Source organism: Odocoileus virginianus, chromosome 34, assembly GCF_023699985.2.
Source record: "Odocoileus virginianus isolate 20LAN1187 ecotype Illinois chromosome 34, Ovbor_1.2, whole genome shotgun sequence".
Classification (NCBI taxonomy): Eukaryota; Metazoa; Chordata; class Mammalia; order Artiodactyla; family Cervidae; genus Odocoileus; species Odocoileus virginianus.
The window spans coordinates 27,761,191-27,780,494 of NC_069707.1; the positions used below are offsets into that span (position 1 = coordinate 27,761,191).

Consider the following 19,304-nt stretch of genomic DNA (forward strand, 5'->3'; position numbering starts at 1 on the left):
GTCGATTGTAAACACACATTTGTGGCACTTCCTGAAGCTGCAGAATTTTTTACTAAATGAAAGCTCTGAAGGTCTGCTGCCTGCATCTTCTATTGCAGAGTGATTTAGAGACAGAGGCCCAGACCGCAAGGGTGCTTCTCTCCATCCTTCCTCTTCTCTTTAACACTTTTACATGTGATGCTAATGGAATAAAGCTTTCAAGCTAGCAGGAAGATCAATAAAAATTTTATAAGGCCGGCAATGTCTTGTTGAGCGTCATAGTATATGGCTCAGTTTTCTTTTCTGAAAAATGAAAGAGATTCAAATAAATAATACTGGAAATGTCATCTGGGTCATTTTAAAACTGGGATTTTAATGGTAATTTTTAAAAGTGTGTGTGTGATCCTACATGCTACTTACCTAGGATTTCCAGATTTTTAAATGTTGGAAATTTTAAAATGGATAAATTACTATTTTCATTCTGTTCTCAAACAGCAAAATTCCTTGCCATTTGCTTGGTGGGGGGGGGGGCTGCAAAACACCAACCCTCTTAGAAGTTACTATTTTCCTGCTATTGTGAGTGAGTTTTTTTCTTTTTTGAAGATTTATCCTTACTTTTGGCAACTTGAAAGGTATTACAGCTCAGAAAACTGTCATCTCTCTAAGCCCCAGAAAGACTGATGATTAAGTCAGGAAACATAAGTCCTACCTTCCTGTCGCCCCCAGGAGGTGTGCTTGTAGCTGAGCTGCAAACCTCTGAAGCCAGCGGCAGAGCCAGGCTCTGCTCCCTAGGTCTGCTGTCACCAACTTGACAGAAGTTTGCTTTCCCTGTTAGCGTTAAGCAAGCAAAGCCCAGAGGAACTAACTAGAAACCTGCTTTCCCACGTTGGTGTAGGACTAGGGGGAGAGCCAAAAATACCTGCCACCTTTGATTGAGCCTTGCAGTGGACCCGGCAGTCTCATTTAATTTTCACAACCCTGAAAGTGTTTTCCCACACTGCAGATGGAGAAATTATGACTGAGAGGTTGAGTGACGTGCTGTGGGTTCACAGCTCATAACTGGCAGAGTCTGGTCAGCTGACTCCAAAGTGCACACCGCCTCCGCTACGACCTCAACTCACCGCTCTCCACCTGGGAGCGTGGGAGGCCTGGGACCTTGAGGAAGAGCATAAATGCTGAGAGACGGAGGGCTGAATGTTTGCGAAACACCTCCTGTGGACCATGCTCTATAATAGATTCTTAACCATAGATCTTTTCAACTAATCCTCCCAGTGACCCTCTGAGTTAGGCCATTTCACCCTCATATTACCTACTCAGAGAAGTCAAGAAACTCTGACAGTCACTCAGCTAGTAAGTGGCAGGGCTCACAGAGGCTTCTCTGGAGGCTCAGATGATAAAGAATCTGCCTGCAATGCAGGAGACGCAAGAGACACAAGTTCCATCCCTGAGCCAGGATCTCCTGGAGAAGGGAATGGCTACCCACTCCAGTATTCTGACCTGGAGAAGTCCATGGACAGAGGAGCCTGGCGGGCTACAGTCCATGGGGTCACAAAGAGTCAGACAGAACTGAGCGACTCAGCACACACATAATCTGGGTTTAAACAGACTGACTTTCAAATTTACCTTTATTTTACTAAATTTAGCTTATCGGTTTTATAGGAACATAACACATTTTAAGATCAAGTTTAAATTTGTTTTGTTATGAATAGGACTCAGAAGGATTTTGTGATAGAAATGAATTCCTGAGATCCAGATGATAAGAAAGTGGGCAGATAGATCCAACTCAACTGGGTCTAATAAAAATCAGATATATTGATAGGTAAATTGGAATTCAGGTAACCAGACCTCCAAGCTTTCAGTTTAATTGAAATTTATATATTACATTTGAATTTCAAGACAAAGCAAATTACAACCAAAAATGGGGGGAGAGGGATTACCCAGGAATTATTTGGAAAAGTCACTTGCACTGAATATGTCTTCTTTTGAATCTCCTCCATGGTCTACTGTAACATAATATTTAGCTATGATTGATATCTGTTGTCCGGGCCTAGGGGCATTGCAGATAATCAGCAGAGACAGATTAAATTATGTCAAATATGCTAAGGTAAGAAAGAAATGAATGCATATGAAATACAGTCTAAACAAATAGTCCTAATTATCTTTCAGTTAAGTAAAAATGATAAATAGAAGATCGCTTAAACACCTTACTAGTTTAAGGCTTTATTTGCTATGTGCTAGAGGTGGCTGTATAATAAAAAGAAAATAATCACAATATTCCCAATCTGTGTGCACTCCTTTCTGTTCATCTTCTTTATGAGCAATTTTGAGAATACCTTACAAAAGATGGGAGAAAGTTGTTCTATCCATATTGAGCACCAGAGTTGCAATTAAGTCAATTTTTGATCTTTAGGGGCTGCCTTTAAAATTGTGAGGCTGTAGGCCAATACGAACTAGTGTGGCCTTTACCTGCCACATAGTGATAACTGGCAACTTGTTTTTGGCATGTGGGATGAGAGTGTTATAGCAACCAGTGTTTATGTTTGAACCTGTTATTTAAAGCCAACAACTTGTTTGAAACTGGGCACTTAAACAGTGTTAAAAATACGGCATAGGATGCTTTCTGCTGTTCAGTCTGTGGTTTCCTCTGCTAGCTAATACCATATGTAATTGAGAGGCATCCATAAAAATTTGGTGTATTCTTTGTTCAGAGCTTAAAGGGAAAGGTTTAGCAAATTGAATAACTTTTTAGAGTACATCTGGGGTACCATTTTTAAATTTAGTCTTCCTGAAGTGTAACTGTCACACTCTTTCAGGTTCAAAAACCCTGAACAACTGAATCTCATTTTCTAGTTATTCTCCATTTCCCTCAGCCTAGTGGAGGAGATAATAAATGTGCAATGTGTCAGGGGATAAGGACCACAAACATGGCAGAGTAAGGAGGAGAGATGAGTGACACAGGTGCTATTTTAGATAGATCAAGAGGACTCTAGTATCACATTTGAGCAGAGACTCAGTGGAAGTGAAGGACAGACCCATGTTAACATCTCAGAGAAGAACATTTCAGGTACATGCAGAGGCTCTGAGATGGACGCAGTCAGTATGCAAGATCTGAGCAGAGTAATTAAGAGGTCAAGTGGTACAAGGTAAAGGGCAGACCACATAGTACCCTGCAGGCCATGGACAGCCCTTGAATTTTTCTCTGAGTGGAACGGTGGCTGTTAGAGGAGTGACATGACTTATGATTTAATGGGATCACCCTGGCTGCTGAGATGAGCAGAGACTGAAAATCAGTGGTAGGATCTGGTAGACTGGTTAAGAGGACATTCCAGTCAAACAGGGAAGAGAGGATCAGAAAGGTGGTGATAAAGGTAATGATTTTTAAGGTAGAGCTGAAAGAACTTACTACTGAATCAAATTTGGGGAGAGATTGGAGGAGAGAAGGCAAAGTTGATTCCAAGGCTCCAGGCCTAATCTACTGGAAGAATGGAATTGCTTGAATGGATGGGGAAGACTGTGGGTGAAACAGATTTTCAGGCAGAGGGTAGGAGGCAGGGAAAATCAAGAGTTTGGTTTTTGACACCACTTATGAGAAGCAGCAAAATACTTTAAATATCTTTTGAAAAATATATTATTAAAGTAAAATGTGTAAAGAACGATTTACCTGGAGGACTTTATACTTTATATAACCAGGGAGTTGCCTGGTATTTCTGCCCTTTGGTCACTTCCTAGAATACATTTCCTTTAGTCTCTTGAATGATCTTTGTTACTGAACATTTGTTAGAGGCTTTTCCAAAATCCTAGTAAATTATATCCCTCGTCCCCTTTTGGTGACCAGCTCGGTTATGTTCTTGGAATTTTTTGGTTCCGAATGCATGGCCTTTGTAAGAACAAAGATCAGATGCTCTAGATCCCAGTCTTATTTCTTCATGGTTGCTTTATGTATAAACTGGAACAGCCAGGGTGGACGACTTCGTGGACCCTGAACACACCACTGCTGTAGCGTTGGTCAGTTGAGCTGAGGCTATTAATTCTTGGGTGTGTTCTTGCCACTGAACGTTATGCTCATTGAGGGTAGGATTTATCAGCTGCTTAATCTTTGTATTTCCTGAGTCTAGCCTAGTTCTTGATACCAAGGTTGACAGCAAATTTTGAATATGTGAATGTTTCTGAACAAATTTTGAGAAACTAAATATGTCTTTTCTCTCTTATCTCATCTGTGTAGCGCCTGATGGCAACAAGGTACAAGATAAGAAAACCGCTGCCTCCCACCGGCCCTCCACTACTATTTCAGGACAAAACAGCAACCAGTCAGGAAATAAGCCAGGTACTGTGCATTGCCTTTGCTGTGGACAAAGGAGGGCAATCCCCAAGGTCTTAGGCCTGCTGGAATTTAGGAGAGCTGGGTTTCAGTCCTGCCACCAAAACACACATTTAGACAGATTTCTAGAAGTCAGAAAACCTCTCACACCTTGATTTTCGTTCTTTAAAGTGGAGATTCAAAGCTAAGCCCTACTCACCTCTCAGAATCATTTTCAAGCTGGTATCTGTGAATGCACTGTTAACTGTCAGGCAGTGTATGAGAGGTAGTAATTTTTCCATTCTGCCTGAAATGATAGAAATGACACAGTTTTTTTGTACCTGTATGCCCAGCATTCGTGCATATCTCTTTTGTGACTTTTTCAAAACCCACTTAAGGAAATCATTACACACAGCAATGCTGGTATAGAATTACGTTTTTGTTCCCTGTTGCCTGCAATGATTGTACACCTACACAGTAATTTCATTTAATAGCCTGTGATTCATGGTCTGTTCCATTCAGCGATACAAAGAAGCAAACACTCTGTAAACAAGCTACAAACAATGGAGTAAACAGTGCGCTAGCTTCCGGGTGCCCAGCGACCCTGAGATGGTCTTTGGGAGAGACCGACTTACTGTGTGATGGCGGGAAAGGCAAACCAAACCCCTCTTGAGGTTCTTGGAAGCCTGCTTCATGCTGCATCCACGGCCAGAGTCACTCAAGAACAGTGAATCAGTGGGACTAAAGATGGAAATAACTCTACCTAGCCCCATAGAAAACATTCCCTGTCCCGCCTAGTTTTGTGGGGTCTTTTTTCCTATGTGGAGGAGGTCTTGAACAGAGCAGATAAGTCTGCCTTGCCATTCAGAGGATGTATAAGTTACAGTTGCAATGTTGCATTTGCTGCCATTAGTAGCGAATGATGTGGAGTTTCAGTGGAGTTTTAATTCACAGGCTGAGATTTTCCCCATTTAGTCAGTTTACATTTTCATTCATGTATCCGTCCATATATCCACCCAAAGCCCAGCCAACACGTAATGTTTCTTGAGTAATTGCCCAGTATGGGGGGACTCAGAGATGCCATGTGAGCAAAGCAACAGGGCCGCTCTCCTCACAGAGCTTATTCTAATGGACTTTCTTTCCCTGTAATCCAGTGGGCATCCTTGTAGAAGTAGAAGCTGTTTAGCCTGAAAATCCCCTTTGTTTTATCATGAGAATTGAACATAGCTAAATGGTTTATACTGATTTTCCCTTATTCTCTCCATCAACCATCATTTCTGATTCCTCCCATTCTTTACTGTGCAGTTTATACTTTTATATCCTGATAATTTGTTTATTCATCTGGTAATAGCACTGTGTAGGTACTAGGAATATATTATTGAAAGACATAACCCTACTCTCTAGCTGACAAGTGTAGCAGAAAAAATCAGTATGTGACTAGATCATTCTAACATAGTATTTCCATTGTGAGAAGAGAAATATGCAGAGTGCATAGAAATATAGAGGCCAAAAGAAAATTCTTTTCTACCCCAATTGACTGTCTCTTCATAGAACTATTTGATTTATATTGCTAGAGTGACGTTCAGTGAGGAGACGTTTCATTTCAGATTGTGTCTTTTAAGTATTCTTGTGTCTGCTTTCTTGTATATACACATAAGCACAGATATATCAAGACTCTTATTTTTAAAACCACCATGTTATTTTCCTGAGTATCTCTGAAGATGATATCAGAGGTTCCATGTTGGAGTTATAGGCTTGAGTAAAACCTTTTGATTTTATGGGATATGAGTCATGGGAATGTCTGTCTAAAGCTTTTTTTTTTTTTTTTCTTACTTCAGGAACTTGAAAAGAAGTACATGCTCTTTGGGGGATATTTTGACTATTGCCCTAACCAAATGCAAATATCCTGACAGTAGTTGTTCAGATAGGAGTCAAGGTTTAGTGAGTTCTTATAAAAAGCCTTGTCACAGTGAGCTTATTTTTCTTGATCTTTGAGGGTCACTCTTTAGTTCCAGATTTTTCAGGATTGTACATTTTCACATGTAACCACAGGCTATTTTCAGTATGCCCTTTCACTCTCGAAAGTACCTTGGTTTAGGTGGTCCATCTGCTTTCCAGTTATCACAGGTAGGAGGTTGGATGCAGAGTGTAGCTGCAAGTGTGTCTCCACTGAAATCCTATTTCTCTTAAAAACTTTTCCTTCTAAGAATTAAGTAACTTAATTCTATTCTAACAGTGTTAGATCTATTGGGAAACAGTGTGAAATGTTCATGATGTCAAACTATTTTCTATACCTTCACTTTGTTCCAGAAAAAAAGTGGTATGAGGATAGAAATGAGATGGAGAAAAAAAATTTCAGGAAATTCGCTATTTACTTGCAATTATTCAATTGTATATTTTTTTTCTGAAATCCTACCTTTAAAGGTCATTTTTATCATTTTTTAATTATTAAACCTTAGAATTGTAATCACTAGTATTTACTAATACCTTTTTAAAAGTCTGTTGTCAAATATGAGTTTGGCCTCATAGGGAATGTTAATTCCATTAACATTTAGAGTGTGTAGGCTCCAAACGTTAGCCAAGGTTGCTGGCTCATTTCTTCTTTCATTCATTTAATAAATATTTATTGAATGCCCTCTTTCTGCCAGGTATAGTCCTAGGCTTTGGAAGTATAGCAATGAACAAAACTGACCAGGCCCTGCTCCTCCCTACCCATGTTCACATCCATCTTTAATCTGCCACAGGGTTTTTATTAACATTCTGGTACCAAAGTGACCTTCTTATCAATGTGACCAGAAGGATGGAAACAGAATTCAAACGGAATACCTTTTTCACTCTACAGTGCTTTTTAGCTCCAGGTCCCAAAACCAACCAAAATCGTCTAGCATGTGATAGTCACTATGCACGTTATATTTTAGAAATGTGTTGCATTTGTTCTTTGCTTTCTCAAATCAAATTCTAAATAAATAGTGGTTGAGATCAGTGCTGGAGCAATAATGGTGGCCAGGGAGGATTATTGAAGTCATAAGCATTGGCCTTATTTATAGTGCTTATTGATATATCTTTATAGCACTATATACAACCTGGTTTCTTAGGTACTGGTGTTACCAGACAGGATACAGTTTATTACATGTGAAGAGTGTAATTTTCATATGGAGTGATATCATAGAAATCAGAAGTAAACTATGCCCTTTCTCTATGTATCTAAAAGGCAGGTGTTCCATTGCATAATTTGAGTGTTGGCTCATGACTGCAGGAACACCAGGTATTGATTTCGGGTTCTCAGGGTTGCTTAGGGTGGAAGAAGGTAGATGAGGATGACTATGTTGTTATTGAAAATTTTTGTCAAAATTTGTGGGAAATTTGTAGAAATGTCACATACTCCGTATTCTATGAACAGAATTTTACTTCATAGTCTCTATTTATAGACTTTCTATAATGTGCCCATGTAATTTTTAGAAATAAAGTTGATTTTCAAGTTTCATAATAAGTGCAAAGTTTTCATAAGGGAGTAAAACCTCACTTTAAATTAAAAGACTTTTTTTTTAAGCAATAAGTAACTGCTAGAAGTCGTTGCTTCTAACTTCGTTTTGGCTTGTGTTCTTAGATAATTTTTTTCTTCAAAATATCATTTCGATAGGGCTGTCATTTCCAAAAACAAATGACAGCAAAGCTCCCCTGTCTGTGACCCTTAACAAAGTGCCTGGAGGGGTCTATGTGCCTCTTTTCCGGTGTCAGGAGAAAACCTTTTGGGACCAAAGACCATATTTTTCTACATAAAGAACATTTGAAACCTCATAAATGATTAGCAAATGGGGAAATAATTATCATAATGAATGTGAGCTAATTAGGGGTTCATATTATCAATATTAAAAAAATACCTTAAAGCAAAGGAAAAACACAAAATATCCTCTCCTGGTCCTGCCCATGACCGCACTGCCGGGTTTAGGCAGCTTCTCATGCACTCATACAGTTCTATTTCTCTTAAATGGACACGCTCTGTAACATTTAGGAGGCATTTGAGATGCGAGGCCTTTAAATCTGTTGAAGTACTCCTGTGTTGTCCCTAAAGTATTATTCCAGTAGGTTTTTCTTTTTAATATGCGATTTTAAATTGTTAATTTAGTAGCAAGGAAAATAATGCTGATTTTAAGTGTGATCATCATCGTCGTCATCATTACTTCACTTTTGGTTTTATTTAGTAGCGGGCAGAGCGAGCGCATTTGTATAGACCTCTGCTGGGGAGCCCGTAGTGGCGTCTCAGTCACAGCATAATCCAAAGTCCTCACCAGCACCCCAGCCTCTGGCCCCATCGCCTAACTGATCTCACTCTGCTCCAGTGGCTCAGATCTTCTTGTCGTTTCTTGAGCATCTTAGGGACTTGTGACCTCAGGGCCTTTGCACTTGAGCTTTTCACCTCTTGGAATGTCTGCACAGACAGCTCCCTTATTTCCATCATGTTTTTACACATACAAGCTACCATCAAGTTAGAATTCCCTTGGCGCCTATCCAGAATGTCCAGCCTGCCGTTTCAGTCCGTTTCATTGCTTTGTTGTCTCCTTAGCTTTTATCTCAGCCAGTACCCTTGCCTGGAAAATCCCATGGACGGAGGAGCCTGGTGGGCTGCAGTCCATAGGGTCGCTAAGAGTTGGACACGACTGAGCGACTGCACTTTCACTTTTTACTTTCAATTGGAGAAGGAAATGGCAACCCACTCCAGTGTTCTTGCCTGGAGAATCCCAGGGACGGCGGAGCCTGGTGGGCTGCCGTCCATGGGATCGCACAGAGTCGGACACGACTGAAGCGACTCAGCAGCAGCAGCAACGTTCCCAGGTGGCTCAGTGGTAAAGAACCCACCTGCCAATGCAGGAGATGCAGGTTCAATCCCTGGATCAGGAAGATCCCCTGGAAAAGGAAATGGCAACGCACTCCAGTGTTCTTGCCTGGGAAATCCTATGGACAGAGGAGCCTGGCAGGCTCCAGTCCATGGGGTCGCAAAAGAGTCTGACACAACTTAGCTATTAAAACAACAACAATTCTATGTGCGTGTGTGCGTGCTAAGTCATCTTTGTTGCATCCAACTCTGTGCAACTCCATGGATTGTAGCCCGCCAGGCTCCTCTGTCTATGGAATTCTCCAGGCAAGAATACTGGAGTGGGTTGTCATTTCCTTCTCCAGAACATTCTATATATTACCCCTTTTCCCATTCTCTATATTTTACATATGTTTTCCCTAAGCAAACTTTATTTGAGCAGAGATTTCTGTCTTTGAAAGGAAGTTAGCTCTCCTTTCAGCACATAAAACACTGCCTGATCACAGTAGGTATTTAATGTATTCAATGAATGCAGATATTTACTGAGATTTAGCAAGTGCTAGGCACTGTACTAATGCTGTTATAAGCATCATTTTATTTAATCCATATGGTGATGTTAGATAGGGTCTATTTTATCCTCACAGACAACAGGTAAAAACCCATGAAACTGATGTCACAGCTTAAGATGTAGAGAGCTGGGTGAGTAACTCGGCCAAGTCTCAGCAAGTGAGAGAGAACCAGAAGTGATTTCATGCCTGTCTGATTTCAAAGCTGGGCTCTTCATATCTAACTGGTGACTGACCATCTATTTAGTAGAGTAAATTCACTTAGGATTCTATTTGTTGTTAAGGAGAAGACTTTTTAAAATTTTTTTTTTAACTTTTTATTTGGCTGTGCTCTGACTTTTCTCTCTAGTTGGGGCGAGCGGGGACTACTCTCTAGTTGCAGAGTGCGGATGTTAGGGCACACAGGCTTCAGCAGATGTTAGGGCACACAGGCTTCAGCAGATGTTAGGGCACACAGGCTTCAGCAGATGTTAGGGCACACAGGCTTCAGCAGTTGCGGCATCTGGGCTCAGTAATTGTGGCTTCCGAGCTCTAGAGCACAGGTTCAGTAGCTGTGGCTTGGTTACTCCATAGCATGTGAGATCTCTCAAACCAGGGGTCAAACCTGTGTCTCCTGCATTGGCAGGCGGATTCTTTACCACTAATCCGCCAGGGAAGCCCCAGGAGACTTATTAAAACATAAAAATAATAAAAGTTCAGTAGTTTAGGAACATAAAACCTCATGAATAGTGTTTGATGAAAATAAGCCATAATTATGTTTTTACATAATTTGTTTTTACATAATTTGTTTTGGCTGTGTGTCTTTTTTTTTTTGAGTCTTACCGAGATGTAATTAACATACAGCATCAATTAAACTGTAAGTTTAAGGTGTACAGCATAATGACTTGACTTGTATTATGACATATTTATTCCAATATATTTAGTTAACATCCAGCATCTTATATAGATACAAAAAGAAAAATGATTTTTTTCCCTTGTGATGAGAACTCATAGAATCTAACCTCATATATAGTATTTTTAAATTGAAGAAAATACTGGGAAATTCTCAGGAAAATTATAATAAAGTACATCACTACAAGTATGGTCATAATTATTGTAATGTTACTATAGGTAAGATGTAGTAATAATTCATTCATCAGATTTACCAGACAAAGAGATATTTATCAGTGTATATCATTTTTTAAAAATCTGCTCCTCTTATGTCTCCCATCTCCTTTTCAGACCCGCCACCTGTGCTGCGTGTTGATGACCGGCAGAGGCTTGCGAGGGAGCGGCGTGAGGAGCGGGAGAAGCAGCTAGGTATGTCCCTTTCAAAGACACTCTTGTTGAAATGTTACTTTTTTCCGCCTAGGATAATGGACACTTAACATTGAGCAAACGGACATTTCTATAATAGCCAATGGTGTCTTGCATGCCTTTATGAGTTTTGCTGATGGGTTGGGAGACAGAATTTAGTAGGTGATATAAACATAGAACCAAGTTTTCACCCACAATGAAGTCCAGCCCAGGATTAGGGAGATTTTCATTTCTTGGTGTAATGACAGCTTCATCTGACCCTGGAGGAATGTATATATGAGAGGCGTGTTGGCTCAGCTTACATTTTACAACTTAGAAAATACCAGGAGAGTCAGCATAGGGTTCTTTTTATGTGCCCAGTTATGAGACTGTTTAGTGCTAGGGCCCTCACTGCTTTCCACGTTAAAAGAACACCGCTGCTGAATTTATAGACAGATGCTACCAGTATGCTGCCAGGAAAAACACAAGACCTGAGCTGTGATGTCTGACTTTTCTTTTGTTCCCAAGGCCCTTGCAAAAGTTTAGCAACTGCAGTATTGCCACACGATCAGCTAGAAAGCTGGGTCACGGGACTAGCTGACCAGCAAGCCAAGATCTAAGCACTCAGCAATCATCTTCTAGGATGCTGAGCAAGGATATTGGTGCTAGCTCCTCCTTTGCTTGAATGTCCATTTATGCAAAGTTTTCCAAGACCGGATAGTCTCTTTATGTGCCTTGGAAAGATGAAATGTCTAGTCATGTGTCTCAGTGTTTCCAGGGTGTCTGATATTTTAAAACCAGAACTAACTTAGGTTGTCACAATCTTTCCAGTGGATGACTTATAACTTTTCTAAAGTTCTACTGCATTTTATAAGAGTTAGTGTTTCAATTAGAGAAACCCAGCCCCCTATCCCATCTCTGATTATTTGTATTCAAGAACCCAGATTTGTGAAGTTCACTGGAAGCTGGTTTTCAAAAGTCTGTTGACATTGTTTACATTCTTTGAACACAGGCCTCCTTCTCTCCCTTGCCATCATGGGCATGTGAGGTCATTTCTTCTGCTGCCAAGGTTTTTCCAACACAAATTTCAATGACTTGCTGGAAGTTAACAAGCCGCATTTCTCTGGCTTTAAAGTTTGCGCCTACGCTTGACGTTCTCCACCTCTGGGGGGTCTCCTTCCGGCTGGTAGGTTCCTGGGGAACAGGGCTACCTGTGGCCTGTTCCACTCGTCTCTGCTTGGAGTGCTGTGCAGTCCGGATTCCTTCCTTTATGAACTGTGCCCCCTGCTCCCCAGGCAATTTGACAAGTGGATCAGAACTGAGAGGGAAGGAAAGGCAGAGCTACAGAAGCAAGAAGAGATCCCAGATGAGCATAAAGCAGCAGACTGCTGCTCCAGGGTGGTTGGTATTTACACTCTGGTTTTGAATCCATCCAAACAGGGAAAAGCACTCTCTCCTCTCCACGCCATCCCTGTCAGGTTAGGCTACTACTGCTGCTACTGCTAAGTCACTTCAGTCGTGTCCGACTCTGTGTGACCCCGTCCCTGGGATTCTCCAGGCAAGAACACTGGAGTGGGTTGCCATTTCCTTCTCCAGTGCATTAAAGTGAAAAGTGAAAGTGAAGTCGCTCAGTCATGTCTGACTCGTCGCGACCCCATGGACTGCAGCCTACCAGGCTCCTCCGTCCATGGGATTTTCCAGGCAAGAGTGCTGGAGTGGGGTGCCATTGCCTTCTCCACAGGTTAGGCTTCACCCTGTTAAATGTCTCCTTAGCATTGCAATGTGGATTCATAGCTGCCTGAGCTCCACAGGGTGAGGAGACTATTCCTTTATGATTTAAATCCCATCAAGAATTAGCTTTTCCACCTTAACTCATGTCTTTCCATTTGGGTTTCTTTGTCTTTCAAATCCAGGTGTTACTAGTTTTATCATGGAAAGCATGATTATGCTGCTCACACAATAATGATTTCCCTTCTTATGCTATAAAGCTGTATAGCTCTAAGCCTGCAGATTCTCCCTGTAAATTGCCTTGCTTTATCTGTTAAGTGGCTGGGTTTCTTCTTAATATACAACCCCATATTTTAAATCATATTTCAAAATGGAAAAAAAATAAATCATATTTCAGACCATACATCAATGGTATAGAACATGCATCATTAATTTATATATGTTAAAACTGCTATTTGCCAGGTACTATGCTAAAAAGATGAATAAAGGTTGAGACCCAGCCCTCCAGGGTTAGCTGCAGTCTAGTGGGAGGTGGGAGAGGGTAGATAAACACACAGCGATTCTAATAGAGGATGGTGTTGAAGGAGTGCGCACATGGGGCATGAGAATCCACAGAAGAACCTAACCCAGCCTGGGGATGTCAGGGACCGCCTGAGCTTCCAGCTGGAGGATGGACGGAGTCATCAGGGAACTGGAAGAGATGCGGACTGCAGATCAGTGGTGCAAGGACAGGTGGCAACAGACCCAACATCTGTTCATCGTCAGATTAATTCATGGGTCAGAGTAAAGTTCAAATTATTATATTATCCTGTGGTCACAGCTTTACTTATTTGGTGAGCTAGTCGCTCATACAATAAAGCATCTGCCTGTAATGCGGGAGACCTGGGTTCGATCCCTGGGTTGGGAAGGTCCCCTGGAGAAGGATGGCAACCAACTCCAGTATTCTTGCCTGGAAAATTCCTGGACAGAGGAGCCTGGCAGGCTACAACCCATGGTGTCGTAAAGAGTCGGACCCAACTGAGCAATTAGTACACACAGCGTATTCTAGGCTTTGTTTTTCTTCCTTCTTACCCCTGCTGCATTTAATACTACAGTTTCCTTAATTTTGATCTCTTTTCTTGTTGTTGACAGTCATAGTTTTAATGAAGTAGCATTTTATTTATTGTATTTATATTTTATTTTACCCTGCACTTTTATGTTCTTATTTTTTCTGCGTTAATTATATTTTCTTTTAAAATTTTAACCCAATGTCTTTTGGCCTGTTCTTTTCCACTTAAGTTCTCTGAGTAGAAATTAATATTCAGAAATACACAAACATATAAATGTGCCCTTATGTTTGTGAAAGAGTCATCTAAAATCTAGCATCTGATTTAATCTGTGCCTTAGAATGCAAAAGAGCTATTTCTAAAAAATTTTAGTACTAAGAGAAAAGTAAAGAGCTATCTGATAAACTACCCTAAACTGTGCTTTGCAGAAACTATGATGGCAGTAGAATAGTGTTTTTGAAAAAATGGCAAGTAGGGTGGAGGAATGGCTATTATCTCAAAGATCTTTGGAGTGTGCTTTTTGAAAACACAAAAGCAGTTGATAATATCAACTATTGCCAAGCTTTCAAAGTTTAAAGCTTTCCAAGTATAAAGGGAAAAAAAAGAAAAGAATATATCCCAGAAATTCCAACAAAACAAAGTTGAAAGCAATTGGCTGATGAAATTGATTTTTTTTTTTTTTTGAAATTGATTATTTACTGTTGAATGTACACTGAAAATAATATTGAAATCATTGAAGTTTTTTTTTAAGACCACATTTTTAAAAGCAAAGGAGAATAAAGATCTTTGCTTTGGGTGACATGTCATGTTTGTATTGTTTTGCAAACAGAGGGTCTGTTAATAACTTTCTGTGGGTTAAATCTCTGAGTCATGCTTTAATGCATTATGATAGGATTATGTCATGTGGCCTGCTGTTTCTACATTATCCTTCAATTTATCACATAAAATCAGGGATAATTCTTGAAGTGTGGGACTGTTCTGTTCATTTGGTTGGGCATATATACTCTGAAAGCTTTATTTTTCTGCCTTAAAAGGTTTTCTCATGAAGAAATGTCCTCAACTAGTCTATTTCATCTGACTCTAATTCAGACCATTCCTTCAAACTTCTCTCTTGACTATTTTTACCATCTCTTTTCTAAGCTTTAATTTTGTTTTTTTCCTGGGATAGGTGGGGAGAATTGTTATTTGTTCTCATGATTTCTACTCTCTTGTTTTAATATTATGGGTTCCACATTCCCAACTCACTCTTTAAGGTAGTAGATGCTTTCCTGTCATCTGAAACTCAACTTCTATACCATAAATTGTCCATCAACTTTCACTCCAAGTGATTGCCATGTACCAGTCACTTGCACCAATATGCCTTCCACCCTTCCCCACCCCCACAGCATTATTTTTCAGGTTGTGGTTGTTTTTGTTTTGATACTTTCTGCTGCTGCTGGAGGCATTGGCGTCTTTCTGACTGCCAGCCTTAACTACTGAATCTTTCGCAGAATAACATGTTCTCTTCCTGGCGGTCCAGTGCTGCCTGCCTAGGCCCCACGATGGCCTGTTGAGCCTCTTGTAGGTGCCGCTGGTCAGTCTGGACTCAGCCTGGTCCTCTAGCTGTGGCTTCAGGTTTGTAGGTGGAGGTTGCCTCACACCCTGCCCCTCAACCCACAAAGTCACAGGTCCAGTACTCCTCTTGTCTTCACCAGCGGTCTCAGATCCTTTCCTTTAAATTTGCTGCTTCTGCTATCATCCTACTGCACACTTTAATAAATTTAGATTTCTGTTACCCAAAACTGTCTCACTGATGTACTTCATTCGTCCAGCTCTGTCACATTCACTTCCAGTCCTTCTTTTTGAAGCCTTCCTAGTTTTTATGATCTTTTCCCTTTTGGAAACTCTCATTTTCTTACTATATAATGTATCTTGCATAACTATCATGTTTTAGCTATTTTATATGTTACTGAACTTCTATTGGGACTTTATAGAACTTTTTAGTTGTATATATTTTAAGCTTTTAAAGAGTCTAGTCATAGTTTTCTAATTCTTTTTATCCCAGTACCTAGGGCTAAATATAAAACAGATATATAATAAATATTTTCTGACTATACTCAAACCTTTAATTAAATGCTAATAATATTATTATTAATAATCATGTTAATTGAGCACTGACCATGGGCAAAGCAATGTTCTAAGCACTTCACTCTGTATTATCCCACTTAGAAGCAAATTAACTCAATGGTTGTACTTTCTGTTGTGTAAGCCTTTCACAGTTGCTGATGTAAGTTATTTTATGCATTGTCTTTTATTTTATTTTTTAAAAAATGCACTGGGATAATTTAGCTTAAGGAAGGAACTGAACCTTTAAAAATGGGATAGTTAATGGTCCCTTTTTTCTTTCTGCCATATCAGCTGTTTATGTACAGGGTCACCAAGGTCCATGTTTATGTTCTTCAACAAATGGTGATGCTGTTAAATAGAGCAGTCCCTATGCTTTGGATTCGGGTGGTGGGTTTTTTCAGGTTTCAGAGCTGGGCACATACCCAGCTCTCATGTAGAGGAAAGGCCTTTCCGCTTCCACATACAAGCAGGTTATGTGCGTGCTGTGCTCACTGTCCACTTGACATAGAACCAGAGGGTAAATGTAAGTGTTGGAGCAGATTCTGACATCTTTTTGAAAATATTTTGTGGCATTGACCATTTGTTCACCTTGGGGTCATTAAGAGTCTGTAAGAACTTGGATAGATCCTGGTTACTAACTTCTCTTCTGAAACATCTACAAGAATCAAAGCCTGTGAAATTTATGTAATATAAATTTTTGACTTTAGGTAAAGTAATACCACCACTACCACCACCACCTCCTTTTTTAAAAAGCTATTTCATTGCTATTTTAATTCACATATTCATTCACCTAGTATTTGATGTGGGGTCACTGTTGAGCTTAGAAACCCTGGGGCTATTGAAGTGAAAGATCAATTTTCTAACCTCCTAGAACTTACATTGCTCTGCCCTCCACCTGGAATATTTGGCCTGAGAGATGCGTGTAAATAATTTTCTCTCCTCCTTCAGGTATTGTTTAAATGCCGTCTCTTTAGTGAGGCATTCCCTGGCCATCTTCCTCAGATTTGCAGCTCCCCAAACTAGCACCCTCTGTTTTTCTCCGTGTCATTCGCAACATCTAACCATGTATATATTGATATTCTACTTGTTTATTGTCTTGTCTGCTTTCACTGGAATATAAGCTTATTATAAGAAAGGATTTATGTCATTTTAACTTCTGTAGCCTAGTACCTAGAAAAGTGCCTGGCACACAGTTGATGTCCAACAACTGTTGGTTGAATGGTAAGCAAATAGTCTGTGCATTTCAATGTATGTGCAGCAGGTATACTGCAAATTAATTAGATACTACCAAATTATCAGGTAATATCTGTCCTTATAACATCCAGTCAAACAAGTCTGAAAATCTCCTTCTGATGCAGTTTCTCAATTAGATGAACAAGGACACAAAGATAATCTATATAATGGTTGTGCCTTGAAACTGCTTAGTCTTCATATATGTTATGAAACTAATAATCCTACAGTATGCTGACAAATTCTAAGGAATGTATGAGGAATATTGAGCAGGCAAGAAGTTTTCTGTGTTTAGGAAGATATAAGGTCTCCCTTTCTGAAGGTGATGCAGATTAAGTTCAAGGTGTGGATCAGAGGCTTTCGAGAGTGTGAAATCACCAGAGATTAGCAGTGAATTGTGTGAGTGACTCCCGTCGCTCATGAAGAAAAGAATTAAATCTCTCAAGTCCCTCGTTCAGTTCATTCATAGTGGGTTTCGTGGCCGAGTTCAAAGCTGTGCAGGAGATCTGTCAGAATGTAATATGTGAGAAACAACCAGAAGATAATATGAAAACGATTTTGATGTTCAATTAGATTATATTCGCCTTGTATCTCAGGTAAACTCACCAGACTTTCTCGCCCCTCCAGCCACAACTTCTCTGCTTTGCCTGCCTTCCCACTCCTCCAGTCTCAGCATGTTGTCAGCTCAGGGGCAGCAATGTTAATAAAGGTGTGGTCAAGACCTACATGGTCCTTTCAGTCTGGCTTAGAATGTTCATCTCAAAAATGTTGACAGAGTAGAATTAATTCGTAAATCACCAGTGATGCCGTACTCTGATTAGAATCACAAGTGAAATTGTCCCTGGTTTCATATGTCACGTTATTATTATTATTGCTAGACATATAAGGAAGTCAGTGGTTTTGACAAAACTGTCCTCAATACACATACACACACACACACACACACACACACACCCCCAAAACCCAGACTTTGGGATTTTGGAAAATAGTCTTTCTAATCCAAATACATGCTGGATTAAACTTTGACAGATCTGTGGTCACCCGTGGCTTCTGGTTTCCTAAAGTTGTCTCTTGATGAATTGAGTGTACAAAGTCTCGCAAGGCTGCCAGGCAGGCTGTGAACAACCAAGGGTCAGACTGCTCGTGAGTGGGAGGGCTGCGGACATGAGCGCATACCGCAGCTCTGCATCAGGAGGCAGGCAGAGGACTGGGAAGAAGAAGCGCTTCTTGTGGGATGGATTAAATAACACAGGCTGAAGCTGTAACATCAGGTGAATCACTGTGACTAAGCAGCCATTATTTATTTCTCCCAAGTTTACTCTGCCTGTAAAGCTGACAGTGAAAAGGTCTTAAAACCTGAAAAGTCAGGGGTCGGTCTTGTAAATGGATGATGAAGGCCAAGAGTGATGTGAGAAAATCAGGATCTTCACTTGGGGTGCCCACCTTCTCCCAGTCTAGAGGAGGAGCCTTAGTCATGGGAAGTATTCCAAATCCTGCCTTTTAGCATAATGGTTTCTTGTTTGCTTCTGGAGTTAGACAGTCCAGAGTTTGGATTCCAGTCCCCCCTCGGACTTACTGTGAGACCTCAGGCCGGTTACTTCACTTCTCTGTAAGTTTAATAGCCGTGTCTCCCTCGCCAGGTGACTGTGAAGGTACTGCCTGTAAATCACCTGGTGTCAGCACAAAGCTGAGCACAGCTCACCAGGACGATTGTGATGATACATGTGAGGACGGCAGGTCAGGTGACTCCAGAGACTGGTTGACATGCCTGGGACTGGAGAAGCCAGTGCTTCTGAGCTCCGGGGAGGCAGAGATAGAGGGGCCTTTGTGCTTCCTGGTCTAGTAGGCTGGGCTCAGTAAGACAACGAGGGAAGAGGATGGCAGCATTTTTGGAGGAGTGAAAGTGGATTAGGGTCGAGGCAGCGAGATTCCAAGGACAATCATCGCTATGTGTGCTTTAGCAAAACTCTACTGACTTTAGCTGAGGCCTAGCTAAACAGTCCATGGAGCCTAGCTCTGAAGATAAGAAATCCTGGCACAGTATTGCTCTCCTGTCTCAAAAGAAAATGTCTTTCACAGGTATAAGCTCCTCAGGTCTGACTTAGTCCACCACTGTGTCCAGGGATGAAGGCAGACCAGGAGGTCCCCTCAGTCAGGAGATGCAGTGTTGTATATTACAACACTTACAAGGTCACTTTATTACAAGGTCACTTTTATTACCAGGCAGTTCTCCAGCATAATACTCAAATGAGAGGAGAGTGGGA

The 19,304-nt window shown here is 40.7% G+C and overlaps 1 protein-coding gene and 1 long non-coding RNA gene across 7 annotated transcripts in view; one reads left to right on the forward strand and one right to left on the reverse strand.

Moving 5' to 3' along the window:
- The window catches only part of MAP7 (microtubule associated protein 7), a 171,018-nt gene that overhangs the window by 106,362 nt on the left and 45,352 nt on the right, over positions 1–19,304 (forward strand). For all 6 annotated transcript variants that reach the window (XM_020898704.2, XM_020898699.2, XM_020898700.2 and 3 more), the window contains exons 2-3: positions 4,202–4,303; positions 10,877–10,954. In XM_020898704.2, the coding sequence (XP_020754363.2) occupies positions 4,202–4,303; positions 10,877–10,954 (180 nt within the window). The remainder of the gene's footprint in view (positions 1–4,201; positions 4,304–10,876; positions 10,955–19,304) is intronic.
- Positions 44–18,676, reverse strand: LOC110140318 (uncharacterized). The gene is made up of 3 exons (XR_002314710.2): positions 18,617–18,676; positions 4,497–4,583; positions 44–282 (listed from the first exon to the last, which is right to left on the reverse strand). It is a non-coding gene; the product is annotated as an uncharacterized lncRNA (long non-coding RNA).